Genomic DNA, 14,857 nt, shown 5'->3' with positions numbered 1-14,857 from the left:
TAAGTCAGAAATCTTTCTATTCAACCATTCTTTTTGGAGGATGGAGAAATAGTGAGTTTGAAACTGAGAGAAGAGGCAGGAGCAGCCCAAGATCCTTGCCGAGGCCTTACTCAATGTGATAATGGCCTCTAGTGGGTGAAATTGAGAATGCAGCAGTGGTTTCAAGTTCAAGATGGCCTATAGCCCCAGAGATTGCTGAAGGAGATGAAAATCAGTTTCCTTCAGTTTTTCACTCCTATCATGTAAACTGAGGGCTGTTCTCATTACCAGGTGAGGGCCCACTGTCAGATTCTTGCTGCAGTTATATACTTAGCATCCTGAGCATTATCAGTGTGTAGAAATACTTATTGACATCAGAGCTTTTACAAGAGCCACAGATATTATGCTGCGCCTCAGCAGTAGTCAATTTTTCTATCTTGATTTCCTTTTTCCTTAAATTATCTTTTCAAGCCTTCTGGTATTTTTGTTGGGACTGCAGAGGTACAGTATACCAGGTGTGTGTGTGTGTGTGTGTGTGTGTGTGTGTGTGTGTAAGAGAGAGAGAGACAGAGACAGAGAGAGAGATTTTAAACAGATTTCTAATAAAATGGGCATATTATGTGTGTGACAAGCAAGAAAAACTGAGAAGAAAGAAGGGAGGAGTTTGAAAACAGATGCAAATCTGCAATATGAATATTTGAACAAATTTTTCCTTACAAACAAATCAGATGTCAGATGACGATGTTCCTGTGTTCACTGTCTTTTCTCCTCTCATCCAACCGGGGCCTGAAGTGGTGTGGTGAGATTTGACATGTGTGCAGTGAATGTTCCATTCTGGGAAGATGCTTCTAGTTTTTTTGCCTCACAGAACAGCTTGTCATTGCTTTTGAATTTTCAGGTTTTAAGGACACCACCACCCACTTGCCTTACTCCAAGAGTCCTTATAAACAACTTTAAATATCTCTTACTCTTGATCTGCATGCAGGTTGCTGCTCAGGAAAGAACATCTCTGGAATCAAAATAATTGCCTCAGTACCAAGTGAACTCAGACATGAGGGTGAGGGGGCGGTGGGGAGGGTGCAGAACAAAGTGGAGGGGGTCTTCTGGGGGCCTTTCTGCCTGGCAGAGGTCAGTGTGGAAGCGCTGAACATTCTGCCTGAGCTCATTCTCAGAAGCCAGGCCCATTCAGACCTCAAAGTTAAACAAATCCCTGTGCCCAGGCTTCTAGGATACTGGCCTGTGGGTTCCACTCTTTGTCTGGCTAAGCTTACACTTGCATCTGGGTGAGTCATGTATTGGAATGTGGTCTGATAGCCGACTGCAGGCCAGATCTATATAGACTGTGTCTAGGTGCTTCTGAGCACTTTACTAAACACCTGGACTCCATCTGCACGTGTAAAGCAGATGGCTGCCACTCTCACAGTTCAATGAAGTAGGTGGGCGCCGGCGCCCAGAAGGAAGCAATGAGCCCCGCGGGGCGGGGACCTCACGCCCTGGGCCGCAGTCCACCGGGCAGGACCTCACGCCCTGGGCCTGCCCTCTCTTTCATCTTCTGGCACTCAGGCCACAACCTTATTTTCTTGTCTCCCAGCAACGTGCATTTTGAGGACACCTTTCAGGCCAAGCATTCAGCTTGAGGCCCGGCCCGTGGCGCTGTACCTACCATCTCCTTGAAGGCGCTCTCCAGAGCCCCGATCACCAGGCACTCGTGGGGAATCTTCTTCTCGGTGAAGAAGCGCGTGGCAGGGGTGCCGGGGGACCCCGGGGCGCCCGCCCCTCCGCGCAGGGAGGCTGCTCGGGTCAGAGTCCTGCTGCTGGGGGGCGCGCCCTCGGGCTCCTCCCCCAGGCAGGTCGGGGGCAGCACGGCCGAGTTCCTCAGGATCTCCACGATGTCCTGCAGTTGCTCGGTGAGGTGCTGCTGCAGCAGGCGCGACGCCACCACGGCTGCCCCGGACCCCGCGTGGCCGTCGAACAGGGACCAGTAGTGGCAAGACACACCCTCGGATTCCTGGTGAGAGAGGGTGACAGGCAAGAGTAAGACCCACAGTAGCCCTGTCCCGGGCCCCTCCTCCCGGCATCCACTTTAGTCTGTCTTAGGTCTGAAAACAGTGGGGTTCAAACCTGGAGGGGCGGGTTCCCCTGATTAGTGACTACTGCCCAACACCACTCACGGGGCGAAGGACCCCTGCCTCTCCACCTTGTGGAAGAGCCTAGAAGCTTGCACACCGGCTTACTACTGGGAGCTGGAGATCGACTGTAACTGGATGTGTAGGGTGTGCAGTAGAACTCCATACAGCAGAGCCTCTACAAACCCAGCTTCACCATCAAACTCTTCATCTCCCTTCTACTTCAATCCCAGGTTTGGCTTGGGGTCTTTGGAGAAAGCTGAGCCCTTTTCAAACACAAGGAAAAAGTTGATTACATTTTCCCCTAGTAGGGCCCTTACATTCAAGACAGTTGTCCCATTTTCCCTGCTTGAACCCCCAAATATTTAGAACACGTTTTCCCTTAGACACAGGGTCTCACAAGATGAAGCTGGTTCAAATCTGCTTTTCTTTTTTTAAAATTTTCTTTTTTTGTATGTTTTTTATTGTAAAAATGTTGCACAGAGGGGTTACAGTTACATGAGCAAGGTAATGAGTACATTTCCTATTGAGCATTGTTGCCTCCTCCTGTTTCCCCCTACTACCCCAAACCCTGCTTTTCTTACTCCTCTCTCCTTTGCTTCTCCAGTTGATGTCATTGGCACCTTTTAGGTCCCTCTTACTTGAATTTACCTGAGTTCTCTTCCTCTACCATAGATTTAGTAGCTACCAGTGGACCTCTAGACTAGTTCAAGTTGTAATTTGAACTACAATTTAAACTACCTTATACATATGTATAAGATCTATGTGACAGGGGCTGGGAAGGTAGCTCAATGGTAGAGCGCTTGCCTTGCACTCATGAGGTCCTGGGTTCAATTCCTCAGCACCACATAAGCAGAAAAAAAAAAAAAAAGCCAGAAGTGGTGCTACGGCTCAAGTGGTAGGGTGCTAGCCTTGAGCTGAAGAACTGAGGGACAGTGCCCAGGTCCAGAGTTCAGGCCTTATGACCGGACCCCCCCCAAAAAAATCTATGTGACAGCAACTGTACTAGCAATGGGGCTCAAGGATTGACTGAAAGAGATATTAGAGACCTGTCCTGCATTTAATAATCCAGTGAGGAAGACAGACACTTGATCAAAAATCACTCACACAAACAAATCGCACATCTGGTCACTTCTATATGGAAGGATTCTTGGTGTCATGAGGTCATCCCACAGAGGGTCACATTATACAAGATAAGGAGGAGAATAAGAATACTAGACAGTAGTATCAAGAAGTGCAAAGGCCCTGTGATAGGAAGAATGCATGAAAAATAGGAGGAGACCAAACCATGCCCGTGTGGCCCGTGTGGTGAGAAAACAAGAAAAGGAGGGGAGGAAAGTGTCTGTGCCACTCAGTCCTTACAGGACATATGAAAGACCTTGAAAGTCTTTATCCTGAGAATGACAGAAAAATCAGATGTGACGACAATATCACGCTGTTTCTAAAGAATCACTCAAGCAATGCAGCAAGGATTAGGAGAGTGAAAGTGAGGATGGCCTTTGAAGGTAAACTGTTTCCTAAACAAAACAAAACAAAACAAAACAAAACAAAACAAAAAAACCCTGGGCTGGGGTGTAGCTAAGTGGCAAAGCACTTGCCTAGCAAGTGCAATGTCCTGGATTCAATCCCCAGTACCAAAAAAGAAAAGAAAAAAAAATTCAGAAGCACACACAGTAGGCCATATGACAGAGAGGAAAAAATTCAGAAGCACACACAGTAGGCCATGTGACGGAGAGGAATGTGAGGTGGAAAGAACAGTGGCATCAAGACCAGCAGATCTGGATTCTGATTCCACCTTCCACCCTACTAGCTGATTGGATAGCAGTCAGATTAGAGTCTATCTGGGTCAGGCACAAGTGGAATACTGCTGTTGCTAAACACCCTCTTTGCTGTGGTTTTCAGATATGTAAAATGTAAGTGGAGAAGAGGTGTGGGAGGCTAAATGCAACTGATGTCCAGTGATGGGCTCAGCAATGTGTATGGATCATGCGTGTGTTGTCCTATTACCACATCATTACAACACAATCTTGGGTAAGTCATCTGGGCTTCAGTCCTCCACCAAAATGAGGGGCAGCCCTAGGAATCCCCCCAATGCCTCTACTAACTGAAAGTTCTGTTTGAAGAAACAGATTAGTGGGAGCTGGGGGAGTAGGGGAAGAATTTTTATCTTAAGACAGGCCAAGCCTGATTGGGAAGGAATGAAAGATGACACAGAAGGCATCAACCTAGAAACCTAGGACAGGAGAGTACCAGATGACTTAGATGGGAAAATCTGGTGGAAAGCTTCTTATCCAACATCTGTTTCCTTTCTCCTTACTACCAACTCTGAGGCAGCAATGGACCCATTAAACCTTACTTTCCAGATTCTCTTGCACCTATGTGTTGTAATGTGATACATTGGCATGAAGTGGAAGTCTCCTGGATGGAACTTTCAGGAAAGATATTGCTTTCCTGATAGATTAAAAAAAAGGCCCAACTCGACTGATCCGTTCTTTTGCCTTCTCTCCTTTCTGCTTCCTGTCTGTATAATAGAAGCAGCACTTGTAGGTGTAGTAACCCTTTATAAACAAATGAAAGGATGAAAGCTGCAGGTTCAGGATAGTGGAACAGGAAGTCAAAAACACTTTGGCCCTTGTGGTCTTGGCAGGGAGGACACACAAATCCTGCACAGCATTGCTTTTGTGCTTCTTGTCATATGGACTTCATTAACATTTGGATATGCTAGAGTTGTTAGTCTCTGCAATAAGAGCTGGAGACATGGAAAAGAAAGGACGTGCCTGTTTATCTAGTATCCCAGAACTTGTGGCATGAATAGAAGGGAGAGATGCTTACACAGGCAAGCACAGGCACACAAAACAAAGCTGAGTCCCCAGGCCAGGATTCTTAGTGTAGGGCAACTGTAAATAAGATGTAGAGAGTCCATGAATCTATTTTCACAAACCTTGAAAGTTAGCATTTTCTCTTATTAGGAATATAAGGCAATATTACTGAAAGCTACATTTTTTTTCTCTAATTCAGAATATAAGGCAGTGTTAATACCAGCACCTATACTTGTCAAAAGAATCAATACATTGCCATTTCAAATATATTGAATTACTGTCGGTGCCACTACTATTTCAAGTTTACAGATATTACCAAGCCTACAACTAGGTCTTGTTATCTGCTGCACTAATAAAAAGTAAAATACATTACAAATTTGTTTAATTCTTTGATAACCACTTCAATGTAACTAATTTTAACACTCCTATGTATTTTATTTTATTTGCAGCTCAAAACATCATCCTGCACAAAAAGGTGAAGATACTACCCTCCAGATTTACTAGAAGGGACATATGGAAGATTGGTCTGAGTTCTTGAAGCTGCAGCCTCATAGCCCCATGGATACTGCTGCTGACCAGAGTGTGGTTTCTGCTTAATAAGGAAGAAGGAATACTCATTAACTGACTAGCTTAGCCAGTTTTTTCCTGACCTATGAATCAAACTTCATAGAAATCACTTATGGTTTACAAAAAAGTACACTTAAATAAAATAAACATAGATAAACTAAAATAACAGAAAGGAAGCGGAGCTTTAAAAATCTGTAAGTATGAAAGGAATCATGAGGAGTCCTTTCATACTCTTTACCTAAAAAAATGAGGAACTTTGTCCTTTCTACTGTGTCTCATAGAGATTGACACTGGCGCCCTCATGTGGTAGAAATAAGTTCTTTGAGTGTTCACACATTAGGACATTAAATGGGACATCTGGAAGCTGCAGTGGCTTGGGTACTTTCCCACATCCAATAGTTCTGGTAAACTGTGACCCATTACAGGGCCCTTGGTTTCCCCAGCTAAGTGGTATAATAGATTAAATTATTAATTTTAAGACAAATTAATCCTCACAGAGGAGCCACAGGCCTTATTTATTTACAAAAAAATAAAGGCCCTACAAAAATGGTGCTGATAGGAAACATGAGCAAATTAAGGACCTATCAGTGCAGTAGATGAATGGATCAAGAAAATGTGGTATATATACACAATGGAATTCTATGCCTCCATCAGAAAAAATGACATTGCCCCATTTGTTAGGAAATGGAAAGACTTGGAAAAAATTATATTAAGTGAAGTAAGCCAAGCCCAAAGAAACATAGGTCCCATGATTTCCCTTATTTGCAATATCTAGTATATGTATGAGTCAAGCAGAAAAGGTCAGATAAGGTGATGTTAGGAAAATGAACCCTAAGATATGTATTTTAAATGTTTTTTTTCTTTCATGCATTTGTTTCTAACGCAATTATAAGATTATTTCTTTGTTGCTTTGTATGTCCCTCCCCCACAGTATAACCCCTGCTTTCACTGTATTTGATGTCGGTATAATTTGTGGAGGGGAAGGGGAAAAACAAGTCGTTTAAATAAGGATACAGGTGGACCTGTTGCAAAAATGAGAAGTACAAGTTGTCATGTCGAACTTTACAACTTGGGGGGGGGGCGGAGGGAGGATGGGAAGGGATGGGAAGGGTAAACAAAGGAGGAGGCTACAATGCTTGATAAGAAATGTACTCACTATCTTGCCCATGTAATTGTAACACCTCTGTACAGTATTTTCACAATAAAAAAAAAGAACATTATGGCCATATCTTAAATAATTATATCTACGCCCAAAGAACCAAAACATTCAGGGGAGCAGTTGAAATATGGAATGGAACTTGCTATTGTTCCTGATGGAACATGAGCTGATGATAGCAGGTGCCTTGAGACATTAGCTCGAGACAACAGAAAGTGTGTGCTGTTAGCAAGACAGAACCAATTACTATGAAAAAAACCACTCAGAAAAACGCCTATCATACACTTAATATCATACAACTCTTCATCATTATTATTTTAGAATCCTGTTTTTTAGACTATATGACTTTATGTTTATAGTTGCAAAACAATTTTATATTATATGTTAAAAATGGGATACAGTCCCAGAAATTGTTTTTACTGGTGATTTGAAGGTTTCTAATCTAGAAACTCATCCTCAGGGAAAAATATCCTCTGGATGCCTTCTGATAAGACACACATGCCAAGGGGCATCTGGGTTGATTCCATATCTTAGTTATGGTAAAAAAAAAAAAAGCTGCAATGAATATAGTTGTGCTGGTGGCTTTAGTGTGGCCTAGTTTGTGTCAGGAGTGGGATTGCTGGGTCATAGGGAAGCTCTATGTTTAGTCTTTTGAGGAACCTCCATACCGATTTCCAGAGTGGTTGACCAAGTTTCCATTCCTACCAACAGTGTAGTAGCATTCCATTTTGGCCAAATGGATCAAGAAGCTGTGATATATATGTATATGTGTATATATATATATATATATGTATATGCATACATATATATAAATTCTATGCTTCCATCAGAAAGAATGGCATTGCCTCAATTCATAACAAAATGGGAAGACTTGGAAAAAATTATATTAAGCGAAGTAAGCCAGACCCAAAGAAACACAGGCTGCATGTTTTCCTTCATTTGTAATAATTAGAATGTGCCTATAATTCTACAAGTTAACCCAATGGATAGTAAAAGACAAAAAATTACAGTTGGTCATGATAAATTAAACAGGGCTCTAAAACATTCACACAGCGGGAAGTATGATATTCTTAGAAGAGGATCACAAGGGCTCAATAGCAATGTGCATATGATCATATTGAAAAGGAAATGCACTGATTATCTGAATACACTGTACTGTAACTACTGTAACTATAACCCCTCTATACATCACCTTTACAATTAAAAAAATATATATATATATATACATGCTTTGAGCACTTAACCTTTATCTCCTTTTCCTACATTATAAACTACTCAGATATTTACACAGCCTTGAGAGAAGCCATATCAACAATGTAAAAGATATTGCAAATGTGAAATTTTACTTGCAGTGAAGTTGTATTGTGGTATATTAACTATTTTAGTATCAGTAACTTCTCCCTAAATTAATTACAGAAAAATCTTAAGTATTGTAAAATAATACTAAAATACAACTGCAAGTGTAGCTATTAGGATAACAACCACAGGATGAATTTATCAAGCATCAGATTTTCATATTTTTAACCCTGAAAGGAAGGAACTATTATTCTTGATGTACGGCTGAGGAAACTGAGGTATGACAAGATCAGGTAACTTACATAAATTAACACATCTGGTAAGTGATAGGACCAGGATTCAAACTTAGATAGTTGCTATTCAGTGAGAAGCCTTTATCTTCTTGTCATGGTTTATGTGAATAATGACCATTCCATAACTTAGACAGTTATGGACTTGCAAGTTATATGGACTGAAAGGATGACAATTTCATTTTAGTTCTGTTCTGCACCTGAGTCAGTAAGAGCTGTGACCCCATTTCTGAATTCACAAGTTCTCTAAAAAAGAGGAATCATAATGGAAAGGAGAGATGTTTGTTGAAATTGTTCACATCAGCATTAAGAACTGCTATATTCTTCAACTGCTAATGCAGGAAAAGGAATGTTACAATCTAGACTCTGAGGCTAGCTTGTGTGGGCTCTGCACCTCCCAGCCCCGTGTCTTAGTTCTTCATCAGTAGTAATGCATACCTATGGATGAATTATGAAGTTACACAAACTGATATTGGCAAAGCGCTAAGATCAACTTCTATCATACAAATTCTGTTTAAGAAAACAATAAAAAGCAGAAAATAAAATCTCAAAAGCTATTTCCCTTTCCATGATCTTTCCCCCTAAAGCTGTGGGCAGTTAGATTACAAGTTAAGCAAGATGTTTACTTCTTCACACTACTTGTTTTCTTTCAGTCTGGGAATAAGATTTGCCACAGTGGGGAATTCTACTGTAGAACCAAGCTTTAGTTGTGTTCCTAGCATTGCATATATCTCTTTCAAACCTATCTTCAGGGAAATAAATAAGGACCAACTAATGCAATAACTTTTAAAATCACACTGGCTGATATCAATACCTAGTGGCAAAGTAACTCCTCTTAATCAATGGCAAGAGTTCTCTGTCCCTGAACTAAGAGATACGTGTTTGGAAAGAATCCATTGCTGTCCTGCATATATATGTATATATGTATATATAATATTATATGTATATATAATTATACACATAGCATACCTATATACAAATATGTGTGTATATGTAATGTATATACATAGATACACACATATTGTATATATGTATACATATACACACATCTATGTGCATCTATGTATAATATATCATATATAATCTATGAATAATTTATATACATAGATATATGTATATGTATATGTGTATATATAAATATATATGTACATATACAAACACACACACATATATATATATACACACATACATATTATATACTCTGCTGGGCATGGTGGCTTATATCTATAATCCTAACTACTCAAGAGGCTGGGATCTGAGGATTGTTGTTCAAAGCCAGTCTAGGCAGGAAAGTCCATGAGACTCTTATCTCCAATTAACCACCAAAAATGTGGAAGTGGAGCTGTGGCTCAAGTGGTAGTTCACCAGCCTTGAGCAGAGATAGCACCCATGCCCAGTGTTCAAGTCCCAGGACTGGTACACATGCACACACACACATATACATTAGCTATACATATATCTATACATATGTTATATACACAAATAATACATAATATATACATATGTATTATGTATAGATAATATACACATTATATATAGTTTTGATTCTCTTGACATACTCAGAACAAGTCAAAATTAACTGTAAACCCAATAAATAATGGATAATAACTACTCCTATTGCATTTTTTAAGGTGACATCACTGCATAGAACAAATTGCCAAATGAATCCAAGTATTTCCAGGAGGATTGTTGGTGTGGAGCCAGAAGTGCCCTTCACTGTAATGTTCTTGACTGAAAGAACCCTTCTTACAGAAAATGGGTGGAAGAATGGCAGATGTTCCATTCACAGTTGAAATTGTCCCATTCCTCTTTCCCTTACCACCTCTCCTGCTCCAATTTACTCACACTGCCTTGAATTCCCACAGGGCTGCCATGTCTTCTGCTGAGAAAGATAATCAGCTTCCCTCTCCCCTGCTGATGAACTTGGCCCTGATGCTGACATCGCCATCTCCTGTTATTGTAATTAGACACTAACTAACAGATACAGAAACCACATACTTTGATGTGTTTTGACTAAATTAAACAACAAAAGGGTAATTTTAAGGAAATGGGCTTGAAATGCACTTGTCCACAAGTCTGGTTTCAAGTCCCAAATCTGCTCCAAACAGGGAGTCATATGTGAGGAGAGAAGGAGGAGGAGGGGGATGTTTTGGTGATTTCCATAATCATTTATTTTTCCACTTATTCTATAATAAAGACATGCATTTCTTAACACTAAGGTTATAAGATGCCTTAGTGAGATTTTTCCTTCCTCATAGAAGTTACATTGTTACAGTTCCCCCTTATTATCTCAATCCTAGAAGGACTAAATACTTGGGAACTGAAAAGAAGCAAAAGCTCTTGGAAAATGAGTTTACATGTTGATGGCAATTACTATGATACACCAAACCTCTTTAAAAATCTTTTATATCAAAAGAAAGAAAACAGAATAAGGCTGATCAATTCTCATACATCTTGGTCTGGTTAATTAAAAGACCTTCAGAAGAAGGTAAAAGGCTGTTTGGGGATACTATTCTCAACACAGCATCTTTCCTAAGGGATAATCATATGAAAGTGTCTTTTCAGCATTTTAGATTCCCATATTTCCTGGCTAGCCACACTAGGTCTCCAGATGAAAGACATAGGAATGTTCAAGATTTTCACATTGTTGTGGAGTGTCAACTTCCATCTACCAAACTGTAAGCCAATGGACTTCACAAACAGATGAACTCAATGCGGTCCATGCACAAGGACAGTTCTGCTTTCACTTGTCATGACTAATATTTTATTGTAATATACTTCACATCTACTTTATCAGAGATTTCGAAACTTTTCTTCCTTATTCTCAAAAGAGACATTTTTACTTATCTTTTGAAGTATATCATTAAACATATATATATGTGTGTGTGTGTGTATATTATATACACACACATATATATAACAGGCCTATAATCTCAACATTTGAGAGGCTGAGCCAGAAGGATCTTGGAGTTCAAGGGTAGCCTGGGATACACAATGAGACCTTGTCTCAGAAAGCCAAACCACAACCAGACCAAACTAGACCAAACCAAACCAAACCAAAACACAGGTCCATTATGGAGCAGTTAAAAGGAAAATAAAGTAATATCCTCTTGTATTTCTTCAGGCTTTCAAACTTTTAAATTTGTATCCCGTTGAAGTTTTATATCCTCTGTAACTCCTGACATTTTACTTTGTATGTGAAGTTGATTTGTGGAATTTCTTAGAAATAAGTCACCACTATCAAGAACTCAGATAATCACAGGAAATGACATTACCTTTATTCCTCATACCTCACTTGCGTAGGAGATACTTTATTATTTTATTTACCATTTTTTGAAGGTTGGCTTGTTTTAAAATAGAAGGCTTAAGTTGACTTTTTTGGATTAAAGATTTACATATACTAAGGGGATCAAATAATTTTTATGAATGAACATGAAACATGACTTAAGGTTACCTTAATGTCTTTATCAAATGATAGCTATTTACAGTAAGAAAAAGTCATCTCATTGTTACTGGGATACCTTGTTGCTGCTAAGTATAAGAAATATGAGTGGAGATATGGCTCAGGTGGTAGAGTACCTGCCTAGCAAGCATAAGGCCTGAGTTCAATCCCCAGTATGGGGGCAGAGGATATGAGCTAGTATTAATACTAGCTACTTGAGACATAGAGATAGATGGATCTCCACTAGCTCTGAGCCAAAGCACAAAACCCTATCTGAAAGACAAACTAAAAGCAAAAAGACTGGGTCATGCCTCCCAGTGGTAGAGTACTTGCCTTACAAGTGGAAAGCTTTGCTTTTAATCCCTACTTCTGAAAAAAAAATAGCATATATAAAATCATACTTCTGCTAAGTTTCTCTGCACATCACTGATATTTTCAACTACATATTCCTGTGATAATTCTTCTTTTCACTGAATTTCTTGTTATCTGATAAGAAATTGCAGGTTTTCTGTAAGTTCCAAGGAAGATGAAGATGGTTTTAAACATAAAAGAAGTATTTTGAAACACATATTTTGACTTTCCTAAATTTATTGGGGACAGAAAGACTAAGGAAAGAGGGAGAAATTAAGCAAGTGCACTAAAAAGGGGTCCTATGCATATTTTGTCATTCTTCATACCTGTCAACTCACTGTTTGGTGGTGAGATAATTAGGCTGTTATTTACTTTCCCCATTTTGGCTTTAACAGTATGTGCCCATAGTTTTCCACCCTTCTATCAAAACCCGCTTTTTTTACATTTGCTTGGTAAACTTCTACATATCTCCATTCCTTTGAGTATTGCTGACTGGAATATACAATGGTGCTGATAGTATAGGGAACAGATTTGACAGAGTAAACAGAATCACCATATAATCCGATAATACAACTAACAGGAATATATAAAAAAAGAACTGAATGTAGGAATTCAATAGATATTTGTACATTCATGTTCAAAACATCTCATTATTCACAAATAGCCTGAAGGGGAAAACAACTCAAGTGTCTACCTGCCAATGAATAGATAAACAAAATTTGGTATGCTTGCAAGATGACATATTCATCCTTAAGAAGGAAATTCTGATTCATGTTTCAATATGGATGAACCTTAAGGACTTTATCCTCAGTGAAATAAGCCATACACAAAAGGCAGATACTACATGATTCTACTTGCGTATAGTATCTAGAGTGGTCAAATTCAGGAAAAGAGAGAAAACAGAACGGGGCACCAAGGGCTTAGAGGGAAGAACACAGAGTTTCAGCTTGAGAAGATTAAAATTTTTAGAGTAGGATAATTGTGATGGTTGTAAAATATGTAGATGTACATAATGCCACTGAATAATTTAAACAGTTTAAAATGGTGAGTTTTAGATTATCTATATTTTACCTCAAAAGCACAAACATAGCACAGCTATTCCCTCCAATGATGGGAAGCTCTTTTTTTTTCCTATCTAAGGTCATTTGGATATTTATAACATCATTTGAGGGTGATACAAAACCATCAATACAAGCAGATGGGCTGAGGGCAGCTAACAAGAATCGACGAGAAACACATGCATTTTTCTCATCATGTACCAAATAATTTCTTCTGTGTGTAGGTGGGGGAAGAGGGGTTGGGAAACAGCAGTAGCCATTCTAACTGCAGCAGTAGCAGCAGCAGCAGCAGCAGCAGCAGAGCCAGGCCTGATGACAATGGCAACAGCTTCAACAGCAGAGCCACCAGTGTTGGTAGTGTTGGTAGCAGTAACAGCAGACCTGGCAGTGGATGTAGAACTGACAGCAGTAGTGAGGACAGGTCAAAGAAGATCCTGATACCTGAGACCCAAGAGCTGTCATACTTGTTGCTTTAGGGCTGAAGTTCCCAGCACCCAAGGCCTATACAAGGCTTGTAACACTAGAGGACAACAGCAATTCAGGTAAGATCTAGTGGATCAAATAAGTTCCCTAGATTCCTTCTCCAAACTAGCAAAAAAAAGAGGGCTAAATGCATGGCTCAAATGGTAGAGCACCAACCTAGCAATCACAAGGCCCTGGGTTCAAACCATAGTGTGAGCAGATGCATGGAGGGGAGCAGAGAAGAGCAGAAGAAGGGAAGATCATATAATCTTTCATCCACAAGTGAATAAACATACAAAATTCAGTGGGTCTTATCCACAGAGAAATGACAGAAGAGGGACTGCCTTCAGGATATTACTGCTGACATTTATTAAGAATTTATCAGTAAAGACAGTTCTACATTTTCTACAGATGACTAGATTTCATCCTTCCAATGAGCTGACCTCTATCATTTGGTAATTACTACTGCTAATCTTCCCTTTTTGCAGAAAAGACAACTAAGACTCAAAGAATAAGTAACTAGGCAACATTAACCAGCTAATAACTGGTACATTGCCTGGAGCTATGTTACTTCAGAATCTATGTACTTAACCATCGCTACCCAGTAGAGCCTCAGCGCTGGCTTTTTAAGCCAAGCCTAATATAATGTTTCCTACAGTCTTGAAAACAAGTACAACTAATGAATCACATAAATCAGTTTTCTTTACTCTAAAATGACCATAGTAATGAAATAAGCCAGAATTCTTTTGTATTCTCTGATCATAAATGGAATAAGATGCTATTTTTTAGACCATGAAGAAAGTCTGACATCTTTTAAAATTCTACAAGAAATGTTATACAGAAATATCCTTAAGATTATGGCAATTATGGAGGGAATGAGCGGGAAAGAGGTAACAGCTGACACTAAGCAAAAGGAAAGGAATGTATATATCACCCAATGTGGAAGAAATAACTGTATTGTCAAAGCACATAGAATGCATAAACTTTATAGACCACAACAGACAATTTGCCCCACGAAGGTTAGAATGTGTTTGTGACTTTAACGAAGTATCACTATCCCACAATTCTTCGAAATTTGTGAAACTATGTAATCACTTAATCATAATAAAGAATTTGAAAAAAAGATTATGGCAATAGTCACATTTGGGTTATCTTGTTCAACCTTCCCTGATTTTCTGTGATTGCTCATCCCTAGGACTAAATAATCTGATGGGCAGAGTACTGATGCATTTCTGTCTTTTTCCAAGGAGTTTGTTAGAACTTTCTGAGGATGTGTCTGCTTTGCTCTCCAGAAATCAGAGAAAGGAAATG

At 39.6% G+C, this 14,857-nt stretch overlaps 1 protein-coding gene across 1 annotated transcript in view; it reads right to left on the bottom strand.

The window, feature by feature from the left end:
- Ppm1h (protein phosphatase, Mg2+/Mn2+ dependent 1H) overlaps positions 1 to 14,857 on the bottom strand; it is a 197,692-nt gene that overhangs the window by 106,901 nt on the left and 75,934 nt on the right. The window contains exon 3 of the mRNA XM_042698853.1: positions 1,643 to 1,987. Coding sequence (XP_042554787.1) covers positions 1,643 to 1,987 — 345 coding nt within the window. The remainder of the gene's footprint in view (positions 1 to 1,642; positions 1,988 to 14,857) is intronic.

This window comes from Dipodomys spectabilis, unplaced genomic scaffold, assembly GCF_019054845.1.
Source record: "Dipodomys spectabilis isolate Male_0828 unplaced genomic scaffold, ASM1905484v1 ptg000234l, whole genome shotgun sequence".
Classification (NCBI taxonomy): Eukaryota; Metazoa; Chordata; class Mammalia; order Rodentia; family Heteromyidae; genus Dipodomys; species Dipodomys spectabilis.
This window is presented reverse-complemented; position numbering and strand designations above follow the sequence as displayed.